The sequence below is a fragment of the Myotis nattereri genome (assembly GCF_964212035.1).
Source record: "Myotis nattereri genome assembly, chromosome: X".
Lineage (NCBI taxonomy): Eukaryota > Metazoa > Chordata > Mammalia > Chiroptera > Vespertilionidae > Myotis > Myotis nattereri.
The window spans coordinates 87042668-87066773 of record NC_138078.1 but is presented as its reverse complement, the minus strand read 5'-3'; the positions used below and the strand labels follow the sequence as shown (position 1 = coordinate 87066773).

Below are 24106 nucleotides of genomic sequence, written 5' to 3'. Positions count from 1 at the left end.
ACTGAAGGAGATGTCTGAAGGAAACAGGAGGAAGGAGGACTATTTTACAAAGTTCACTTATATGAAATTTAGATTTATGATAGTACCTGCAAGGTTTATTAAAAAAATTATATCCTCTTTCATTAAAATTTAGTCTCAAAAAAAATCTTCAATCACTAGTTAGTAATGGAGATTAGTACTCAACATCTCTTCAGAAATGTATTGTCTACAACAGCAAATTCTCTATAGTGGTACCATATTAATATATTAAGCCTATTAGGTGGTTTATTTAACTTATATGTGGTCGCTTCACTAAAAGTTATTAGTGCATCAAAATACTGTCTATTTTGATTGGCAAAGAAATGTATAATATTACACTTGCCCCAGTGGCCTACTTCGACAAGATAAGGGAAATAGGTTGTGTTCTATAAATTTCAGGGTATGCATCTTTAAGAGCTAAGGCATTATTAGTAGATACATTTGTATTTCTATTTTTGTATTTCTATGATGCAGATATACTTAATATAAATAATAAAATGGGTTATATTTTTGTTTCCTCCCCAAATATCACAATGATGACTTTAATATGATAAGTAAAATACTGATTTTCCATAAGCAGCTATTCCACAGACTCCAATGTCCTAGCAATGCTATTGCTTTCTACATGGAAAGTTGCTTGATTCCACAGTAAATTTCCTTAATGGATGTATTGAAACTAAAATTTGTTCAGAAATATTTAAGGCAACCTCATTCTGGGAAATTATGATAGATTTAATTATTTATACTGTGTAACCATTAATATATTTAAAATGCACATATTATTAATATCAACAATAATCAAAGCTCATTTATATAACCTCTTTTGATGACTCAAATCTAAAGTATTTATGTAAACCCTCTTATCTGACCTCAATTCAAAATTGGAAAGTGCAGAACATGTAAAGGGAATGCCTATGGACACCAAACATTTCAGTGAGCTAGTACTAATGTGCATTAAATACAATGTTTCTTATAAAAGAAGAGGTACTTCTCATAAAAAAAATCAAAATGATATAACATGATTTCTGTTTAATAACTAACTTGATAATAATTGTTAGAAAATTAGGCTTTCCTTAACATTTTAAGTGATTAATATAGTTTAATAACTTTTTACAGCAATCTATTTGGAACAGTATTAAAAAGTGTATGTTGATAAGTTGACATATTGATTTCTTTCAGTCAAACAAGCATGCTGTAGTGCCTGTAACTGCTACACACAGTCACCTCCCAGCAGACATTTAAAATGACCTTGGATCTCAAAACCCCACACTATTAAGAAAGCATTAATATTTGAATTACAAGTACAAAAAGTAATTTAGGCACTTAGATTACAGCATTTGTAGGAGTCACATAAATTAGATGACTTCAAGAAGGCAGAGATACGTGTCTGACAGAATCTAACCCCATGTGGTTTAGTAAGGGTGGATGGTAGGGGATAAGGCATGATATATATGTATATACTAGAGGCCCAGTGCATGAATTCGTGCACGGTGGGGTCCCTCGGCCTGGCCAGTGACTGAGACCTATCGGGGGCTGGTGGGCCCGGGGGAGGGACCCCATGAGGTTGGCTGGCCGGCCCCCTAATCAGGACCTATTGGGGGGGCTAGCCAGCAGGGGGGAGGCACCATGGGACATTGGCCGGCCTTTCGGGGGGCTGGCCGGCTCAGGGGAGGGACCGCGGGAAGTTAGCCAGCTGGGGGGAGGGACCACAGGAGGTTGGCCAGAAGGGGGGGAGGCATGGGAGGTTGGCTAGCCATGAAGGAGGAGGGGCCACGGGAGGTTGGCTGTGTGAGTGCACTGACCACCAGGGGGCAGCTCCTGCGTTGAGCTGATGGTCAGTGCATGTCATAGCGATTGGTTGACCAGTCATTCCAGTCGTTCAGTGGTAACAGTCACTTAGGCTTTTATATATAGAGAGTCCCGGTGCATGAATTCAGTCCCTTGGCCTGGCCGGTGATTAGGGACAGCCAGCCGGGGGGAGGAACCGTGGGAGTTTGGCCAGCCAGGAATAGGGACCACAGGAGGTTGGCTGGCCATGGGAGGTTGGCTGTGGGAGCCCACTGACCACCAAGAGGCAGCTCCTGTGTTGAATGTCTGCCCCCTAGTGGTCATTGTGTATCATAGTGACCGACGGGTCAGTTGGTCGGCCATAATGGTTGCTTAGGCTTTTATATATATCCTATATAATAAAACCCTAATATGCAAATACACAGAACAGCAGAAAGACTGGTCGCTATGACGCGCACTGACCACCAGGGGGCAGACGCTCAATGCACAAGCTGCTCCCTGGTGGTCCATGCACTCCCACAGGGGGAGCGCCACTCAGCCAGAAGCCAGGCTCACAGCTGGAGAGTGCAGCAATGGTGGCCTCTCCTGCCTCCACTGCAGGCAGGCGGTAAGGAGCGAGGGGTCCTGGACTGCAAAAACCCTGGCCTGTGAGAGGGATGTCTGACTGCAAGGGGGATCGGGCTTAAGCCGGCACGCAGACATCCGCCAAGCGGTCCCGGACTGCAAGAGGGCATAGGCCTGGCTGAGGGACCCTCCCCGCCCCAGTGTACAAATGTCATGCACTGGGCCTCTAGTAGATATATATAAAATATGCTACATATGTTGTATATATAGCAATACATTGTGATATCAGCTTAGAATCCTCTGCTTTAATATAATAGGGAAATAAACTTGCAAAATATCCTGCAGCATTTCCTTATAAAATAATTCTGAAACAATTCTGAAAGCAGTTTCCAGGAAAGACTTTTTGGTAAAAATTAATACACAACTGGAGGTTTTAAAACAAGGGGAACTTCTGTTAGAGTTTTTCATGTCCTCCCCAAATTGCAAGTGTCACCTTCAAGATTTGATTCTAAAACAAGTACACTTAGGTGCCAAGAATGAGTAATACTGTTCAGACTCAGAAGCAACTCAGAAAGAAATGTGGATAGTCTGGAAATTCTCGTTCAGCCAGCGTATATCACCAAACCAGACTAATTCTCTTCCCGGCTGTCACACCCATTCTGGCTTCCAGATAAACCCCAGACCTGCCTGCCTGGTCATGTTTTAGGCCAGAGGAATAGGACTGCAGTTTTTATGACATATACTTCATAAATATGTAAAAGGAACCTTGTTTACCAACTATATAACTGACACCATGTATCAAGTGTGGAATGCCCGCCCCATGGGCCACATGAGGACCACGGAATAATTTGGTCTGGCCCTGCCACGGCATTAGGGGTGAGTTAATTAAATGTTTGACCAAATATAGCAGATAATTTTTAAGTTGATAATTTTGTATGGCCCATGAATGATATTATAAATATCCAAATGGTCCTTGGCAGAAAAAAGGTTCCCCACTCTTGACAAATGAACTGAAAACTAGCTGTTTGTATAGCAATTAAAAGTACTAGGTTAAACTCAGCTTTGCTATCTTACTACCCTTTTGACCTATGGATAAGTCACCATGTGACCCAGTTATCTAATGTTAAAAAATGGAGATAATAGCATTAGCTCATGTTTTCTTTCATGAGGATTAAATTATTTAATATATGTAAAAAGTTCAGAAAATGTGTGGTAACATATGCTTTATGAGTCAACTCTTTTCTGTCTCTGTGTCCATTATCCTAGTACATAAACGCTCAATTTCCAGTTCATATATACATTCCAGGTGATCAACTGCCTAGTGCAGTGATTTTCAACCTGTGTGTCATAAGAAATTGTAAAACATGCAATTACCTGCCTATTTAGTCAGGGGCACTGACCTCTTTTCACTTAGATTGTCAAATAAATAATGACAACAGCCAACACAAAAATAGTCCTCTAGTGTGAATGAATCAAAAAGGGCAAGGGTGGAGGGGTGGGGAGAGATTAACCAAAGAGCATATATGCATAACCCATGGACACAGACAATAGTGTGGTGAAGGCCTGGGGGTGGGGATGGGGTTGAGGGGGTCAATGGGAGGAAAAAAGGGGATATCTGTAATACTTTCAACAATAAATATACATTTTAAAAAAATTATACCTATTTTTTGTCATATCAGTAAAAAAATAAAATACACACACACACACACTTTTTTTTGGGGGGGGGGTACCACAGAATCTTAGTAATCAGTTTATGTGTGGCATGAAATGAAAAGGTTGCAAATTGCTGGCTTAGTGGCTAAGGAATGTCGAGTACCCTCAGCAACCAGCCAACAGAATGCTCACAGACCAAACTGAATCTAGCACAGTTCATGAAGGAGTTCATATTTATTGAAACTCCAACTACATCAATCCTGAGGTGTTTGTTGGACTTTTACCAATAAGATCACTGTTGTTGCAAGAGACAAAATATGGAGATAGGGGAATTAAGAGAATCTACAAAAAGAGAGTCTTACAACTTAAAGTAATACTCCAAACAGCATAAGCCCATTGTAATTCCTATGAACATGAAGGAATTCAATGGTTGGTACAGGATTTTCTATAATGTATGGCCCAGGAGAATCTGGAAGCATGACAGTGTACCTATATAGCACATTTCCTAAAGGCCAAGAGACCATTTTATCTGCTAACAAATGTTTAAGATCATCTTTGAAAAAAATAATTAAGTCCTACTAGAACTGGCTATACAAAGGTTGTTTTCATTACTTATTTGCTTCTTATCCCTGGTCCAAGAGAAAACAAATATAGCTAAAGAAAATGAAATACAAAAAAAAAGGCTACTATGAAAACATTTAGAGTAATCCCTCCACATTCGTTTCGGATACATTCCAAGAGTCCCAGTGAACGCCTGAAACGGAGATAGTACTAACCCCTACATACACTATGATTTTTACTAGGCACACATACCTATGATAACATTTAATTTATTAATTAGGCAGAGTAAAAGATTAACAACTATGTATATATATTTAAAAGCCTAAGTGACCGTTCGACCATTCAACCGGTAGATATGATGCGCAATGACCACCAGGAGCTGCCAAGCTGTGGTAATTTGGCAGCTGTGGTTCTTGGATGACACACCCAGAACCAGAAAGGAGGGAGCCCAATTCCAGGTCCAGGTGGGTCACCTGAGAACTGCCCCCTCACAATCCGGGACCCCTTGGGGGATGTCAGAGAGCGGGTTTTGGCCTGATCACCACAGGCCAGGCCGAGGGATCCCACTGGTGCACAAATCCGTGCAGCGGGCCCCTAGTAACTAATAATGAAGTAGAGCAATTTTTTAAAAATATGTTTTTATTGATTTCAAAGAAGAAGGGAGAAGGAGGGAGGGAGGGAAGAAGGGAGGGAGGGAGGGAGGAAAGGAGGGAGAGGGGGGAGAGAGAGAGAGAGAGAGAGAGAGAGAGAGAGAGAGAGAAGCATAAATGATGAGAGAGAATCATAGATTGACTGCCTTCTGCACATGGCACACTAGGGCTTGAGACCACAGGCAGGGCACATGCTCTAACTTGGAATGGAACCATGACCTCCTCATTCATAGGTCAATGCTCCTCAACCTCTGAACAACACTGAAAGATTATTATTTTAACAGAACAATTTTAATAATATACTGTAATAAAAGTTATGGGAATGTGATATTATTAAGTAAAATAAGGGTCACTTGTACATAAGTATTCTGATGCCATTAACAGCTGATCTGGTAACTGAGAAGACTACTCAGCCACTAAAGGGAGGGTCGAGTTGTACAAAGGGGTGATTCATGTCCAGGGTGAGACAGAGCTGGACAAAGCAGGACATAGCACAAAGCATGAGATTTAATCATGCTACTAAGAATGGCACACATTTTAACACATCTAAAGTGTTTATTTCTGGAATTTTCCACTTAATATTTTCAGAACATGTTTGACCGAGGGTAACTACAACAGTAGAACGGGAAACCATAGATAAAATGGGACTACTGTAATTGTCTTTGTTTTCCACATATATCCCCAAATGTTCCATACATTCATTCCACTCTACTAAAGCAAATAACTGAGAGCTGCTATATACATCACATAAATACTAAATTATAAGAAAATATTACCCATATAGCCACTTGCAATATTCATAAAAATCAGAGCAAGCTCTTAAGACTACTTCTTTATTAAGTCCTAACTAGAGTCCAGCCTAATTAATTAAACTTATTTATTGTTAATAACTTTCAAGCAAATGTGATACAATATATAAATGTTGAAGCACAAATGTCACCTGCTCACCAACAAAACTGACAATGATATTTTGAAAAGCATTAAATCTGAGAGAGCTGATAATAATTAAATGCTTCAATGTCTCTGAAGTTATGTATAAAGAAATGTAGACTATCATTGAAACAAAGAGAAAATAATACCATTATCTATTTATATAAAAACCTTGGGTGCAACGTAACATCCGAAGCTTGACCAAACGGAAGGAAGTTAGTTCTGCAGGGGTCGTCTTGGAAACGGCTGTGCCCTCTACCAGCTGTTTACCAGAGAGCGAGGTTTCGGGCAGGAACCCGCCCTCGGAGCATGGAAGTACTGAGTCCTGGGTTGCCTTGCCAAGGGCTGTGCCCTCCGGAGCTGTTTCCCGCGAGGCATGAGAGAAGAGCCCACCCTTGGATCGCCAGGAGCGCCCAGCAGCAGTCAGTCCTGTGTTGCTGAGGCGGAGGCCCAGGTAGAACACTGGGTCTGGCCCAACAGGGAGTGTGGCCAGCCTTTAAACCAGACCCTGACAGTAGGGAGGAGGCAGACCCATTCCTCACAGAATCTGCTGTTGGATAGCTTTCTGTCAGTGGCCTGCCAGCCAGAACCCCATTCTCCTGCACCCCAGACCCTGACAGGAGGGAGGAGGGAGCCCCGTTCCTCACAGAATCCACAGGTGGCCAGCTTGCTGTCAGGGGCCTGCCAGCTAGGAATCATATTCACCTGCATATCTGGATAAAGTTTTAACACATTGTATTAGAGGTCATGGTGGTACTGTTTTACCCACAGCGTCTACAGGAATTGCTGCAAATTTACTTCTCAATGGAAGCACCTTTCATTCCCAATATAAATTACCGATTCCATTAAATTCCATTAAATGAAACTTCAATTTCTAGACTCGATATAAACAGTGAAGTTGCTAAAACTATTAAAAAGGCCCAACTTCTCATTGATGAATACACCATGGCATCCAGTCATGCGATAAATGCCATAGACAGATTACTAAGAGAAATTATGAATTTGAATGTTGTATTTGGTGGGAAAGTTCTCCTTCTTGGAGGGGCGTTTTGACAATGTCTCAGTATTGTACCACATGCTATGCGATCGGCCATAGTACAAACGAGTTTAAAGTGTTGCAATGTTTGGGGATGTTTAGTTGTCTCTTACAACAAATATGAGATCAGAGGATTCTGCTTATAGTGAATGGTTAGTAAAACTTGGGGATAGCAAACTTGATAGCAGTTTTCATTTATGAATGGATATTATTGAAATCCCCTGTGAAATGATTTGTAATGGATCTATTATTGAAGCTACCTTTGGAAATACTATAGATAATATTAAAAATATATCTAAACGTGCAATTCTTTGTCCAAAAAATGAGCATGTTCAAACATTAAATGAAGAAATTTTGGATATACTCGATGGAGATTTTCACACATATTTGAGTGATGATTCCATTGATTCCACAGATGATGCTGAAAAGGAAAATTTTCCCACCGAATTTCTTAATAGTATTACTCCTTTGGGAATGCCGTGTCATAAATTAAAATTGAAAGTGGGTGCAATCATCATGCTATTGAGGAATCTTAATAGTAAATGGGGTCTTTGTAATGGTACCAGATTTATTATCAAAAGATTATGGCCTAACATTACCGAAGCTGAAGTATTAACAGGATCTGCAGAGGGAGCGGTTGTTCTGATTCCAAGAATTGATTTGTCCCCATCTGACACTGGCCTCCCATTTAAATTGATTCAACGACAGCTTCCAGTGATGCCAACATTTGTGATGACTATTAATAAATCACAAGGACAAACTCTAGATAGAGTAGGCATATTCCTACTGAACCCATTTTTGCACATGGTCAGTTATATGTTGCTTTCTCTCAAGTTCGAAGAGCTTGTGATGTTACAGTTAAAGTTCTAAGTACTCAGCACAAGGGAAATTAATCAAGCACTCTGAAAGTGTTTTCACTCTTACTGTACAGGGAGATATTAGAATAAGTTTAATCACTTTATCAGTCTTGTTTGCATCACTGTTGTTTTCATATCATGTTTTTGTTGTTTTCATATCATGCCTCTGTTGTTGTTATAGCCTTTTGTTATGTTTATTTATTAATAAATTTAATTATTATTTTCATATACATTTTACTAATTTCCTTTCATTTCTCACACTTCTATTATAGAGAAAGAGTAAATAGTAATATTAAAATATTTCCACTAATTAATTCCCGTATAATGTGCATGAATTTTGTGCACCGGGCTACAAGTATTAGGATAATGATAAAGTGGTTTTATACATGTGACTATTTCTCTCAATAAAGCTTAATTAAAATATATTCAGGTATGTCCCTGAAAAGAATTTGTTGACTTGCCGTTTTGTTCTATAAAACTAATAATATACGCCAAAACCGGTTTGGCTCAGTGGATAGAGCGTCGGCCTGCGGACTGAAGGGTCCCGGGTTCGATTCCGGTCAAGGGCATGTACCTGGGTTGCGGGCACATCCCCAGTGGGGAGTGTGCAGGAGGCAGCTGATCGATGTTTCTCTCTCATCGATGTTTCTAACTTTCTATCTCTCTCCCTTCCTCCCTGTGAAAAATCAATAAAATATATTTTAAAAAATTAATAATATACTGGTATATCCTCATCTGGTACAATATTAAATTTAAAAAGCTCTTTAAAAAGTCTCAAATATTAAGAAATTTGGAGCCCTCCAGTATAAAGCTGTTCGTAGGCACTACTATTACAGAAAGCAAATATTATCAAGGTTATATCTACTACAGCAAAGGCTGTTATAAATAGCTGACAGTTACCTTTGTCATTATATATACATCTACCTGTGGCCAATTGTTTACATTGGTTAAAACACCACGCCAAGGTCATGAGTTCAATTCTTACGGCGTCAGATACCTAGGTTCTGTACCAAGGACAAAGACTCTACACCTAACCCACTGTCATCATAAATGTGTATAATTTGTCACAAAAAGCATTAAGCAAAAACAGATAAAATGATAAGTTTAAAAAATTACTACCACTGGAAATCAAAACAGTATCAAACCCTATTAATTATGGTGGGTAATATCATCTATCTATATAAAAAGCCAGTGACAATAACACTGTAACAACCAGCTATGATGCCTACTGTGGCCAGCAAACTGGCCTGATCAGGTATATATGTCTCCTTTTTTCTCCATTTTCCCAGCTCTATGTAGTTAGCTGAGGCTGATCCCTGGCCAGTTTTGCAGCTTTACTTATTCCTTTGCTCAAACATACTCTTTTCCCATTCTTCCTACTTACTGTTCTCAAAAATATCCTTTAATAAGTACTGCCCAATACCAGACTCTCCCACCCCAATCAAGGGCGGGGCTGGCTGGCCAAACACCCCATCCCCTTCCTCTGGCCAGCCCCACCCCTGATGGGCCCCACCACCTTGATCTGCCCACAGCTCCTCCCCCTGGCTGGCCCCACCCCTGATCACCCCCCCCCCACAACCTCCTGCAGCTCCTCTACCTGGCCAGCCCTGCCCCCTATGGGCCCCCATCACCCTGATTGGCCCACAATCCCTCCCCCGGATGGCCATGCCCCTGATCATCCCCCAACCCCAATAGGGAGCAGGGCCATACAGCCCACCACCCACAGCCCCTCCCTATGGCCATCCCCACCCTTAATCTGCCCCCCAACCCCAATTGGGTGCGGGGTCCACAGCCAATTGCCTGCGGCCCCTTCCCCCAGCCCGCCAGCCTTGATTGGCCCCAATCAGGGCAGGCCTGCCAGCCAACCTCCCACCATCTCATCCTCCCAACAGGCCCAGCCCCAATCCACCCCAATTGGGTCCAGGCTGGCCAGACCCCAACCATGCACAAATTCATGCACTAGGCCTCTAGTCTTTATGTAAGGATGACAGACATCAGTAGACCAAATAAATTTCAAAAAGAAAATACGAAAAAATCTCACTGCTTTCATAGGTTATATATAAGTGAACATGAAAAAGAACATGGCTGATCAGAAGCCATCTTAGAAAAGGGTAAAGAATTCTAAAATTTTAAGAAATTATAAATTCTAAAGGAATCCCTTAGCTAAGTTATGTCTTGGTCTTAAATATTCAAAAAGGACTAGACTTGTGTCCCCAAATCCTGTTTCAAATCCAAGAAATTAACTTTCTAAGATTTTGCCTTTATATGTGCTCAGTATATGCCCTGAAATGGATTAAGAAACTGTGTAATGCCAAGTGATAATATTCTTAATAAAATGAAGATCTATAAATTATGATACAAGGATTTTAGAACCACATTCTGACCTATCACATAGATAAATTTATTAACATTTGATAATACACTAAACTGTTAAAAGACTTAAATTTTCAGCATTAAGAAAACAAAAGCATGTGAGAAAGAATAAAAATGCCAATAATTAACAAGAATGTGATCTGATTGGTACTGTATAAACAAATAGTAAAGTAAAAGCTAGGAGAGCAGTGATAGCATCTTTATTATTTCTATTAATGGAACAAAAGGTACCTAATCACACCAGCTTCTCTTTTCAAAGACAATTACAAATATCCTAGTAGCATCACATGTGACAGAGTAGTCACTTTTGTTGCCTTCTATTAAAAACAATTACATGCTAGGACAAGCACATTGCTCACTCTTTGCCAGGAGCATGTTATCAGTCTGTTCTTATCACATGAAGCCAGACACAGTCAACTCTCAGTAAGTCATTCAAATGCAGTGAATATTGATATTTCACAATAGTTATATTTGCCATTTGAATGCAACACATAGTCTATTTAGGTTCCTATAAAATGAATTCAAATTAAAAGTATAATCCTTGCTCTAGCTACTTTGGCTCAGTGGCTAGAGCATTGGCCCACAGACTGAAGGGTGGTCCCAGGTTCCACTCTGGTCAAGGGCATGTACCTGGGTTGCAGGCTAAATCCCCAGCCCTGGTAGGAGTACATGCGGGAGGCAACCAATCAATGTCTCTCTTACATCGATGTTTTTCTCCCCCTCCCTTCCACTCTCTCTAAAAATCAATGGAAAAATCTCCTCCAGTGAGGATTAACAAAACAAAACAAAACAAAAAAAGTATAATCCTATACTATCAACAGATGACAATGAACAGGAAGAAATGATGCTGGGGAGGCAGGGAGAAATCAGACTCATCTTAATATTTGGCCACGGATGAACCAAAGGCATAACGCATGAATGTAGAGAACTTAGCCAAGGGTTGCTAACAACTTCAATATATTTTACTCTTTCTAGATGGATTTTATATCAGGAGATATGTTTTGCAGCACACTCTAAACAATTACTTAGTGAGCAAACTGATTCATTTAGTTCTGTCAAAAGGACAGTCTGCAGATTCAGGCTTGCTCGAACGCACCCTACTTCCCAGCCTTTGTTCACATCGTAATCATAGCGAGGTGGTGAAGCTCTCAGGCTGTGCAATCATTCTGCTTGAGCTTGATTTCCAGTTCCACTTTGCTCATTTTCAAAATGGTTATAATAATAGTACCTACAGCATAGATTAAAAAATTAAATAACTCATGTAAAACACTTATAAAAGTAGCTGGCATATAGTAAGTGCACAATAAATATTAATAATTTTACCAGTAATTGTTTAAATGGAACTAATATTTTTTAAATATATTTTATTGGTTTCAGATAGGAAGGGAGAGGGACAGAGATAGAAATATCAATGATGCAAGAGAATCACTGCTAGGCTGCCTCCTGCATGCCCCACACTGGAGATCGAGCATGTGCCCTGACCAGGAATTGAACCTTGACCTCCTGGTTCATAGGTTGACACTAAACCACTCAGCTACACTGGCCAGGCTGGAACTGATATTTTTAAGTTATAATTTTGAATTTCTTGGGTCATTTCCCATACAGTATCTGGAGGGCACCTAATAAAATTGATCTCACTCAATTGGCAAAACTACCTTACAAGATGTTAATCATTGTTATAAAATAATGATATGCTCATAGAAACAGATCTAAGATTTATGGTTGCCAGAGGCAGGGGGTTATGGGGTAGGAGACTTGGGTGAAGGTGGTCAAACGGTATAAATTTCCAATTATAAGATAAATAAGTTCTGGTGATGTAATGTACAGCACGATGACTACAGTTAACAATACTGTATTATGTATTGGAAAAATGTTGTAAACCTTAAAAGTTCCCATCACAAGAACAAAAATTTATAATTATGTGAGGTAAGGGATAGTCACTAAACTTATTGTGGTAATCAATATGTAAAATTATTATGTTATATAGCCTAAATTTATATAACTTTATATGTCAATTATATAATGATAACACTGGAAGAAATAATAAAAAAAAACAAAAGTAATGGCAAAAATAAAAATTATAATAATGAAAATAATTATAATAATATAATAATAGCAAAAAGCATAATTTAAAATTAGGGAAAATTAAATAAAAATTAGAGATTACTGAATAACTTATTAAAAGAACAAATTTATTCTCACCAACAAGGACTAATTGATTAAAGGAATTACTTACATACGATGCCTCAGAAAAACCTACCAGATTTAAACTTCTCTAAATTGAATTTATTTTTTTAACAAATCAGAGAAACCTCTTGTTTTTGCTTCTTTTATCATGCAAGATACAGTCTGGACCTGGTTTAAGTGCCAGCAGTCTGCAGTTGGAACAAAGCACACCGCTTTGTGCTTCTACATAGCTGTGTTAGAAATGTCCATTGCATTTCAATGTCAATGGTTTCAATTTGCCAAAATAAAACTAATCTAGGAGAATAATAATTCTAAATGTAAATGAGTGTCTGTGTGAATTGTAAATGCTACCAACCGAACACCTGTGATTGTGCCAAATCAATACAACGCTTATTAGCAAAAATTACTGAAACAGGAGAGACATTCTCACTAACTCACAGCTAAAAATTGCCAAATTAAAATAATACAAGGTGTCTATAGTGTTAGAAAGCTAACCTCATGAAAAATTGATTTAATTACTTTATGCACTCCATATATATTAATATATCCTTACCAAATACTTAATAGCATAAAGACCACATTCCTTCATTCATTATTAAAAGAGACAGACCCCAAATCATAGCCATGCTCTACAGTTAATAGATTCTATGAAGAAAATGCCTTAAAAAATCATAATCATAGCAAAAAAATAACCATATCCCTTTCCATGAACATACAACTTCCTAGCTGTGGCTTACGCTCTAAAGAACTATCTCTAGTTCCAGGATATCAGGATTACACATTTCCTAAGATAACATATGTGAAACTATAGCATTAAAAAGGAATCAGTTAAACTGTGCAACAAAATGCCCAAATTACTAAGGCATAAAAGCCAATGTTACAACATAGGGAAGTAAGTGATTAAAAACAAACCTGGGTTCAAATCTCAGCTTTGCCACTTACCAGCTATTATAAATAAGATATACTGCTTAATCTCCCACAGCCTCAGTTTCTTCACCTATAAAATATTATTAATAGCATCTAGGGTTGATGTGAGGAATAAATGAGATATGGATTTAAAATGTTTACCCTGGCACTTGAGACAGAGTAAGTGCTTAATAAATGTGCTATTATTATTCTTATTATGATTGCTATAATTGTTATCAATAGTGATGGTATTAGAAGCAGCACAACCACCACACCATCACCAATATGTAAAAATAGAGCCAGTTTTCAGCCTACTCATTTAAAAGGCTGAAGATACATTGCTTCAACTTCTCTCTACAATCACTGACTCTTAGAATTAAACAATGGCATGTATCTCTGACTCAAAAATTCCTTGTACCCTCTTCTACAGGCAGAAAGTGGTTGATCAATATTAGAACAAGATAATTAGAAAGGAATGTATGCGTCAGCATAAATTAAAACACTTAAAATGTTCCTAATTTTAACAATTTTAGTAAGACAAACTGATAGACAAAGCTAATCAGTTAGTTTATATATAGAAATCCAAAGAACTTGGACATAATAAAATAATTCAATTATATATAGGTATGTATGCTTTTGGTTGGCTGCCTAAAAGAATTAAGTCTTCTTGGTTTGTTCTCTCTGTATTAAAGCTTACATTATAGAGCATGTATTATGTATCATTAAGATGACAAGTTATTTATTAGGACAACAGGCCTCTTAGGACATTTTAGCGCCTTCTTATAGGGCAGTGATGGCGAACCTATGACACGCGTGTCAGAGGTGACACGCGAACTCTTTTTTTGGTTGATTTTTCTTTGTTAAATGGCATTTAAATATATAAAATAAATATCAAAAATATAAGTCTTTGCTTTACTATGGTTGCAAATATCAAAAATTTTCTATATGTGACACGGCACCAGAGTTAAGTTAGGTTTTTTCAAAATGCTGACATGCCGAGCTCAAAAGGTTCGCCATCACTGTTATAGGGGGTGTGAACTCTGAGACTGACATCTCATTATTTTCAAGCCAATTCCAAGAATTCCTATATTATGAAGACAGAGACGAATTAGATTTTACTACTCTTTTGGTTTTGGATTGCTTTACTAAATATAGAAGACTGTATTAAAGCAAACAAAAAAGCAGGTATCTTCAAAAGCAGCCAGCTGATTCCAAGACTAAGAAACACAATTTAGAATATGATCCTAGAGAAAAAGTGCTTTTATATAAATAGCTCAATTTTCTGTTATTATTAAAGCTAAATTGTACTACAGAAATATATTATTGAAGAAGCTAAATTTTATTAACCTCTCGTGTTTATTTCTTATATTTCCTCCAAGCAACATTAAAACCAAGAAACTGCTTACAACTTCCACACAATCTTTGTTCTTCCTGAGGCCTCTAGAGAACCCTAGAAATTCTAATTAGAATTAGCAGCTATAACCTACATATTTTATTATTATTTCAAGCTTAGTTAATATTAGCCATAATTACGTTAATTCTTATACAATATCACTATTATCTATAATTACTATAAATTTTAAGGAAAATGACACTATTATTAGTCCCTTGATGTTTCTATGCTGCCAAATATCATCAAATCAATAATAAAACTAGAACACAAATGCAAATTCCAACAGTTGCATATATGACATATATTCACAAGTACTAACAGGGCCTTTTCAAGTTGTCTCTACTACACAGAGATATATAATTTTTTCACTAATCCAGAGATCATTTTGAGATATACTTTGTCATACAGCATCATTATGGCTTGTAAGAAGAACCTAAATATTATAAGTGTGGAGACAAAGGATTTAGGAATGAGAATACACAATAGCGATTAAGAATTCCTACTAGTCAGGATATCACCATATTTTGCTGAGCCTAAGGGTATTTATTCACAAGCAATGTTCCATCATCTATCTGTGAATTCTCATAACCTATGTGTATGCCAAACACCTGCTCAATGATGAATCATCAAATTATTGGGCCCCCCATGCTTAAAAAACAAAACCCCATTTCTTCAACGTGAAGTTCACTTTACCACCTTCACCCCCAAATCCCAACCCAACAGGATGTGCTTTCAACACACTATGGGTTTCACCTTCCCCCACCCCATTACTTTGCTAATGGTGTTCTTGGCCTAGAATGCCTTCTCTTCTACTTCCCCTAATGAAATGATACCAAAACACAAGGCCCAATTCAAATGATACCACCTCTGGGATCCCCATTTGATCTAGACAAAATTAACTATTTCCATTTTGTGCTGTTATGGCATTTTAAGAATATCTATGTTGACATTTATTACAACTTGAATAAATGTAGTGCTCCTCTTCCTCTCCCCTTCCCTGGATGATGAGTTCCCTAGTACAGGAATAAGCCTATTCTTCTCTCTCCCTCCCATGTACCTTGCACAAGGTGGGGACTCTACAAATAGAAACTGACTAAAATGGGAGTTCCAGTCTCTCTTAAAATAAAAATAATTTGGTTTATAATAGAAAATTAAAAATAAATTTCTCTACAACTCTAAGATAAGTACTTCAACTAGAAAGTTTAATTTAATGGTACTTTCCTATATTAAATATTTACACATTTAAATATTATAGTTATCAGAAGTTTTAGAACTTCTATTTAGCAATCCAAAGCAACTTTAAATACCTAGATTAAACCTTTTCTTAAAACAGACCGGTAAAGCTTTCCAATGAATTTAAGAAACAGATCCTTGAGCTCTCCAAACCCCTTGCAGTAGGAGGAAATTCTCAGAGGTTTTAGAACAGTGGGCCTAAGAGCTTTGGAAATAGTTCTTAGAAACAATGAGTGTGTGGCTGCTTCCTGATTGCATTTGAGTGACAGGCAAACTGCAGCTGAATGGGGAAGAAAGGATGCCCTGGAGCTCAGAACTCCAGGAACTCCAGGGCTGTGTGGGTCACTGGAGCCAGAGCCCCGGATTCATTTCTTACGGATCCTGCCACCTACTGACCAAATTATAAATCAAGACCCTGTGAAAGGCAAAGAACTTCAACTATTACAGTAAGATCAATCGATAGTTATTAAGTGGTATTAAAATAAATGGCAGCTGTATATGATGAAAACGTGTTTTGCCGATATTATACTTGTCTGGAATATGCTATGATGCTTAATTGTTCCGTTGAATGTCCCTTCAGAAATAAATCTTAGTAAAAGTCATAGTACTTAAAGGTGTGCCTGACCTGATTTGTACTCAAATACTCAAAATTAGGAAAGAAATAGAAGCAACACTGCTTAGAAAATTCCAAGACTCGGAGTCTCAGCAATGAGTACATGAGAGCCTTTTTTTTAATCCTTGCCCAAGGATATTTTTCCATTGATTTTTAGAGAGAATAGAAGTGAGAGGGGGAGATAAAGAGAAAGAACAAAGGGGAGAGAGACACATCGATTGATGGCCTCCACATGCACCCTGACCACACCTGGTTGATCCAACCTGGAACCAAGGTACATGCCCTTGACTGGAATCGAGTCCAGGACCCTTCAGTCTGTGGGTCGATGCTCTATCCACTGAGCCAAACAGGCTAGGGCACATGAGAGCCTTTACGTGATTTTTGTTTAGTTTTACTTTGGTTTGATTAGATTTTAGCAGTCACAATAAGAATTGCTTCTATTGTAACTGATTGGCTCTACCAAGTGCTGCTCTGAAGAGCAGGAAATTCTCTTGCTGAATTAACAGTTATATTAAATGTCAATAACTAAAACAAAGCACACACACCATGTTAAATGAAAGGTAAGGGGGGATTAATATGTATTGAGTGCCTGCTATGCTAAGCACTGTGCTGGGTGCTTTAAATATATAACCTTATTTAATTCTCACAATACTACTAGGTAAACATTAGTCTACTCATTTTATGGATGAGAAAATTCAGTCTCAGAGGTTACAGGCATCACAGCTGGAATGCAAATATGGGTAACTCCATTTCCTGTCTTTCCCCACTATGCCTCACTACTTGTAGAAACTCTCCAATGGGTTTTCTAGTTACCTCTATGTTTCAAACTTCATTTTCTTCATTGGTAAAATAAAGAATCACTTCTAAGATTCATACTAACACTAAAATTTTATGAAATCTATGATTCTTGTGGGACTCAATCCAAATACATCACTAAGTAAAAGAGCAAGTGCTCAATACGAAGTGTGCAAAGAACTGTTAAGAAAAGTTCATGGAAATAAGAAATTAAGATTGCCTATGAGTAGAAGAAAAGCTGCTCAACCACACTCATAATTTAAGAAGTAAAAATTATAACATGGATGATTTACCATTTTCACCTCTGCGATGGGAACAGATACTCATATGTTTTAGGTGGCACTACAAATAGACACAAACTCTTTGGAAGACCATTTGGCAATATCCATCAAAATTATATATGTACACAGCATTTTAGACAGGAATTTCACTTCTAGAATTTATCCTTTAGATAGATCCCATGCGCACAAAGATATATGTAAGTACAAGTTCACTGAAGCATTGCTTGAAATAGCAAAAGACTGGAATTAACCTAAATATCCATTACTAGGGGACTGGTTACATAAATTCAAATGAGCCCAGACCGCAAAATTCTATGCATTATATAAAAAGAACACAGGAAATAAACATAATCTATTATGGAATAATATCCAAGGACAAAAGTGAAAACAGTAGGAAGTAACAAAAAAAACAAAAAAGATAAATATTCATATGCTTCTATAGCAGCGGTTCTCAACCTGTGGGTCACAGCCCCTTTGGGGGTCGAACGACCCTTTCACAGGGGTCGCCTAAGACCATCGGAAAACACATATATAATTACATATTGTTTTTGTGATTGATCACTATGCTTTATGTTCAATTTGTAACAATGAAATTGGGGGTCACCACAACATGAGGAATTTTATGAAAGGGTCGCGGCATTAGGAAGGTTGAGAACCATTGTTCTAAAGGCATAGACTATTTCTCATAGGCAATGTGAGAAATTAGTAAGAGTGGTTTTCTCTGGAGAAGAAGCTATAAGTCTGGGATTGAAGGATATGTTTACCATGTGTCTTTTCTTTCTTTTTTAAGTATATACATACCTTAATATAAGCATATTTTACTTTTTCAATTTAGAAAAAGTGTTTATAATAAATAGTAGTCTATGGAGTCATTGAAGAACCATTCAAATGTAAGGTCTACTACAGCAAAGAAGAAGGGAAAAAAGACCTAATGAGAGGAATTTTGTAAAATGTCAGAATTCTTCAAAATACTGTAATCCCCCAGATTTCTATATGTGCAAACTTCAATTTACAAGGAACAACAAATATAGCACAAGCTATATTAGTTCCAGTATGCAAGATTTGATAGAAGGGCTGAAAGAGAATAATATCTCTCTCTCTCTCTCTCTCTCTCCCCCAAAAGTCATATTTTCGCATGTTGTGACAAATGAATGATAAAGGTGCTAATTCTATGGGCATGAGACTATGAAATACATCAATTTCTTAGTTGTAAAGACTCAGACTGAAAAAATCCTCTGTTTAACTAAACCAGTGGTAGGCAAAATCATTAGTCAACAGAGCCAAATATCAACAGTACAACGATTGAAATTTCTTTTGAGAGCCAAATTTTTTAAACTTAAACTATATAGGTAGGTACATTGTTATTAACTTAATTAGGGTACTCCTAAGCTGGCCTTTGCTAAAAACGTCCTCAATCTGATTGAGGTACGTTCGCTGAGATCAACCCCTTCCAACTCTCCCATCCTCAACTCGTGCATGAATCGTGCCTGCCTTCCCTGCGCCGCGTCTCCTGTTGCCTGACCCACCGACACCACCCACTTCTTCTAATGCCACTTTTTCAAAATAGACTCGCCCAGGCCAAAAACTGACTTCTGTGCATGGGCCACGAAGTTTCAATCGCCCTGTACTGCGCGCCCGCACGTGGTATTTTGTGGCAGAGCCACACTCAAGGGGCCAAAGAGCCGCATGTGGCTCACGAGCTGCGGTTTGCCGATCACTGAACTAAACTATCAAATATACAATGATAAGTAAAATAGTAAATGTTAATATAAACTATTAAAAATTCACAAACTACAACATTTACTTATAAGATTGAGAAGCTACCTCTATAGCACCAAAATTATATGGGATAGTCACAAGAGCCTAAGCGTCTAATCATAAACAAGGCACTCTATTATCAAATCAGTAAAAAAAAAAAAAAAAAAAAAAAAAAAAAAAAAAAAAAAAAAAAAAAACACAAAAAACTTACTAGATACCAGACTTTGATATCATTCCACAAAATCTGCTTATAGAAAGAAAATATAAAATTTCCTAGGAAACCAAATTGTTTAGTACAAATGTAAGAGGAAAAACTACTTGAGCACTAGGGTATCAATCTTATTCCAATATCATGAAAACTTTAAGCCACCAGTATTATTGCATTATTTTATCTTACATGGTAAATCAACAAACTCATCTCTGCTTCTCAGTAAAAATGACAACTTTATAATAGAGAAGGAATAACACATTAAACAAAAAAAATAAAACTTAGATTTTCAGATGAATAACATTTATGCAAAATAAAATTAAAAGGCAAAAGAGCTACCTTCTTAGGTTGTTAGGTCCATGCAGTTAATGTATTAATCTACTCATGTTTGACTCTGTCCAATGTGGAAATATGACACATGTGTTAGTAGAAACTTTAGCAAAGCTACCGATTCAATATATCAGAATAAAGGATTTATATAAAAAACAATGTACCTTTCATCTGGGTAGCAAAATTCAGTGCCAATTTTGCAAAGAGATCTGGATTTTCAAACTTGTCCTCCTTAACCTTTAACCAGAAACAGTTCTCAGATAATTCTTTGGGTTCAATCTGAAACAAAAATAACAAACACATGTTTCTAAAACATTATATTTAATTTTTCAAGAATTCACTTTCACCACAGTTGAATGATAGTTCCTTTATTCATTTACCTACTAAATCAACTTTAGGACCCATCAAAATAATACTGTTGAAGTAATATTTATTGGGAAAGGCACAGAATTCCATTAGTAAATAAAAAAGGCACATGATATCAATAGGTCTTATTGCAAATTACATTTAAAAAAATCTTCTACTGAAATAAAAATCTTCTACTGGAAGGAATCTTAAAAATAATTTAGCAAATCCTTCCCCAACTCACATACATTCTTTTTGCTCCTGGATTTTTTAAAATGGGGGAACTGAGATTCAGAAATGTGAATTCCTCATGTTCACTGATTAAGTTGAAGTCAATAACCATACAAATAGTTGATACATGCCTCCAACCATGTGTCCAGTACTGTTTAAAGTGATTTTCATACATCAACTCATCTAATTCTTTGAGGCAAGACCTATTATTATTTCCATGTGAAAGACAGAAAGCTTAAGTGGCTGCCCAAGGCAGTAAATAGCAAAGATGGGACTTAACATTAGGCAGTACAGCTCCTGGAATTGTGCTCTTAGTTGCTAAACTGAAACCCAAATTAAGAATTGTGCATTTTCCAGGGCATCATGATGCTTCATGATCCCTAGTACCATTATACTGCATGCTAAATTAACATACCATTACATTTACACACAAAAATAACTGAACCAACAGCTTAGAGATCCTATAGTTTGGTAGATTGTACCTGATTTTTAAAAATCTACTTCCTAAAACCATTTATACATTTACTTTCTGAGCAAAGCATAAGTATATAAATAACTTTAAAACTGATTTACCATTATTCTGGTCAAACCAATTTTCTATGTAGATATTGTCAAATATCACTGTATATTTTTAGATGAGTCATTTCCCCACCTGGTAGTCTGGGTAACTGTATTTTCATTAGAAGATTAGTTCCTAGTGAATAGGGACTGTGCCAATCTCAATAATAAGCTTTTTACAAGACATATTATGTGATAATAATACAGCAAAATATTATGGAAGGAAAAAAACATTCATACAGCATATCAAAAAACAACTGGGTTATTCACTACTGACTACTGTCACCTATCTCAAACTATCTAAAAACTAAAAAAATAATAACAATCATTCCCTAAGAACAAAAATAACTAAGATATAGAGGATCAATAAAAAAAAAGAGTGTATTTGCTGTTACAGTACTGAAAGTTAATAATGGTATAAGAATCAAAATTATTTTTCATTTGGTGATATATTTCATACATTAGTTTCTATCACTTTCACTTTGATTTTCCTTTTGCCTTCTATGTTAATTTCAAATTATTTGCTCAGTTAAACAGTAAAATTTGTACTAGGAAAGATGAAGATGGTCCTCAAATATGATACAATACTCATACATAGCAATACGGTCACTCACATATTAATGATGAACTATGGCTAGACAAAGCCAAAAAATTCTAGTTGTAGTATTACCTTTGACCAATTGATTCTCTTCATGGACACTTCTGGTTTATATATTTTTTTCTGCTTCATTCCATAAGGCAGATCAATTGGTGCTCCTGGGGGAGGAGGAATTCCTCCAAGGGGAGGTGGTGGAGGAGGTCCCCCAAACAAAGGTGGTGGTGGTGGTGGTGGGATACCTCCTGGCAAAGGAGGAGGAGGAGGGGGGACTCCGATGGGTAGAGGTGGAGGTGGAGGTGGGGGAGGCCCACCGCCTGGCAGTGGAGGTGGTGGAGGAGGGCCTGGAATTCCTGATGCACCTGAGACTCCATGGCCCTGAAACATAAATAACCCAATGTTTCAATACTTACAGTAAAATATAGCAGCAAAGAAAACGTATCAGGAAACATTTGTGCTTGGCTTAAGATTACATGCACTTTTATTTAACTGAGCAACAACCTAAGGGCTTAACAGCACATGGAAAAGACATGCATAGATATTCGATAAGCATTATAAACTCTGGACATTGACTACTTTTGCTAACACACTAATGCTAGGAAAGTTGGCATCCTCAAAGATTTTGTGAAACATTCTCCCAAGATAATGAAAAAATTTACCTTTCATTATAACTATATACAAAGAGGAAGTATATTATATGGCAGTGATGGCGAATCTTTTGAGCTCGGCGTGTCAGCAATTTGAAAAACCCTAACTTAACTCTGGTGCCATGTCACATATAGAAATTTTTTGATATTTTCAACCACAGTAAAACAAAGACTTACATTTTTGATATTTATTTTATATATTTAAATGCCATTTAACAAAGAAAAATCAACCAAAAAAATGACTTCACATGTCACCTCTGATGCATGTCATAGGTTCACCATCACTGTTATATGGCTTGGGCCTGTTAGACTAGTTGGTTTAAACGTGAGATAGTTAATACTTAAAAGCTCATCGATTTGATTTCCTTTGGGCCAACTAGCTTTACACAGTGTCTATCTCAGAGCACCAGTAACTCAGCTGTTTTCTAGTACCAATAATTAATACTAAGTAACATCCCTTTGCATATTAATACTCAATTATCAATGCTTTTAAACCTATTATTTCTTTTCATTCTTATTATAACCCTGGAATGTAGGTAGGGCATTTTTATTTCATCATTATCTCACTGCTTATAGATGGGCAAACAGTAACTGCAAAAATGTTAAATAACTAATCAAAGTCACACAGTATGAAATGTGATTAAGATTGGAATGTGGTTCTTCTCATACCTAATACAGTCCTCATTCCACAATAGCAGACTGCCTCCTCATGGATGGATGTCATTGCCATGAGGAAAATTAATTCACACAGATTACATTATAAGAAGAGTATAGCTTCTTTCTACTACCAGAAAGTAACTTCAAACTCATTCGCTAATATGAAGGATGACAGATGAAAGAGAACATAGCATTCCATATTGTCTGCTTTTTTGATGATTACTTTGTATCTGATTCTTTAAACAATTACTGATCACAATGGTTCACTCTCTAAAATAAATGGATATAGAAGGGAAGTTGTTCATTATAAACATTCCTAAGAAACTCCTATCAATGAACAGACATCTTTTGTAATCAAGGTATGACATTAGATTAACTGAATAAAAGGTTTAAAACTAGTGAAATTTCTTGGTATATTGATAATTTTACTTGGAGAGCAAGATTTCTTATCTTCATTAATAATATGAATTTCCTATTTGGACTCCCTAATTGTGCTAATTAAACTTAAAAATATCTTTACAAAATAAATATGTTGATGCATATTTTTGGAATAATCAACTTAAAGGACTGATCTATTTATAAGATTGTAAATTAACAATCATGGGTAGATAGGATCACAAAAATGTTTCTCATATTATTCGATGTGCATTGTCCATATGTTTTATTCACATATATGAATCTTTATGTGTGTATCTACATATATACAATCAAGGTGTTCATACACCTAACAAATGATAATCCTGTAATGATATGCAATCTTCCCCAGAGATTAGGAAAAATCAAAGGTAGAATTACATATTTAATATTCTTTTAATTTTATTTTTAATATGGCAAAATTATGGAAAACAGCCTGATTTTTACAATCTTAATTGAGAGCAAAGAAATACTGGAGAAAATTAAAATAATTTTTCTGAAAAATTTTGGGAATTAGTAAATTAC

At 36.9% G+C, this 24106-nt stretch overlaps 1 protein-coding gene across 1 annotated transcript in view; it reads right to left on the bottom strand.

The window, feature by feature from the left end:
* Positions 1 to 24106, bottom strand: part of DIAPH2 (diaphanous related formin 2) — a 940956-nt gene that overhangs the window by 636576 nt on the left and 280274 nt on the right. Inside the window, exons 17-18 of the mRNA XM_081115447.1 lie at positions 21939 to 22241; positions 20299 to 20413 (exon numbers count right to left, since the gene is read on the bottom strand). Of these exons, the coding sequence (XP_080971573.1) occupies positions 20299 to 20413; positions 21939 to 22241 (418 nt within the window). The remainder of the gene's footprint in view (positions 1 to 20298; positions 20414 to 21938; positions 22242 to 24106) is intronic.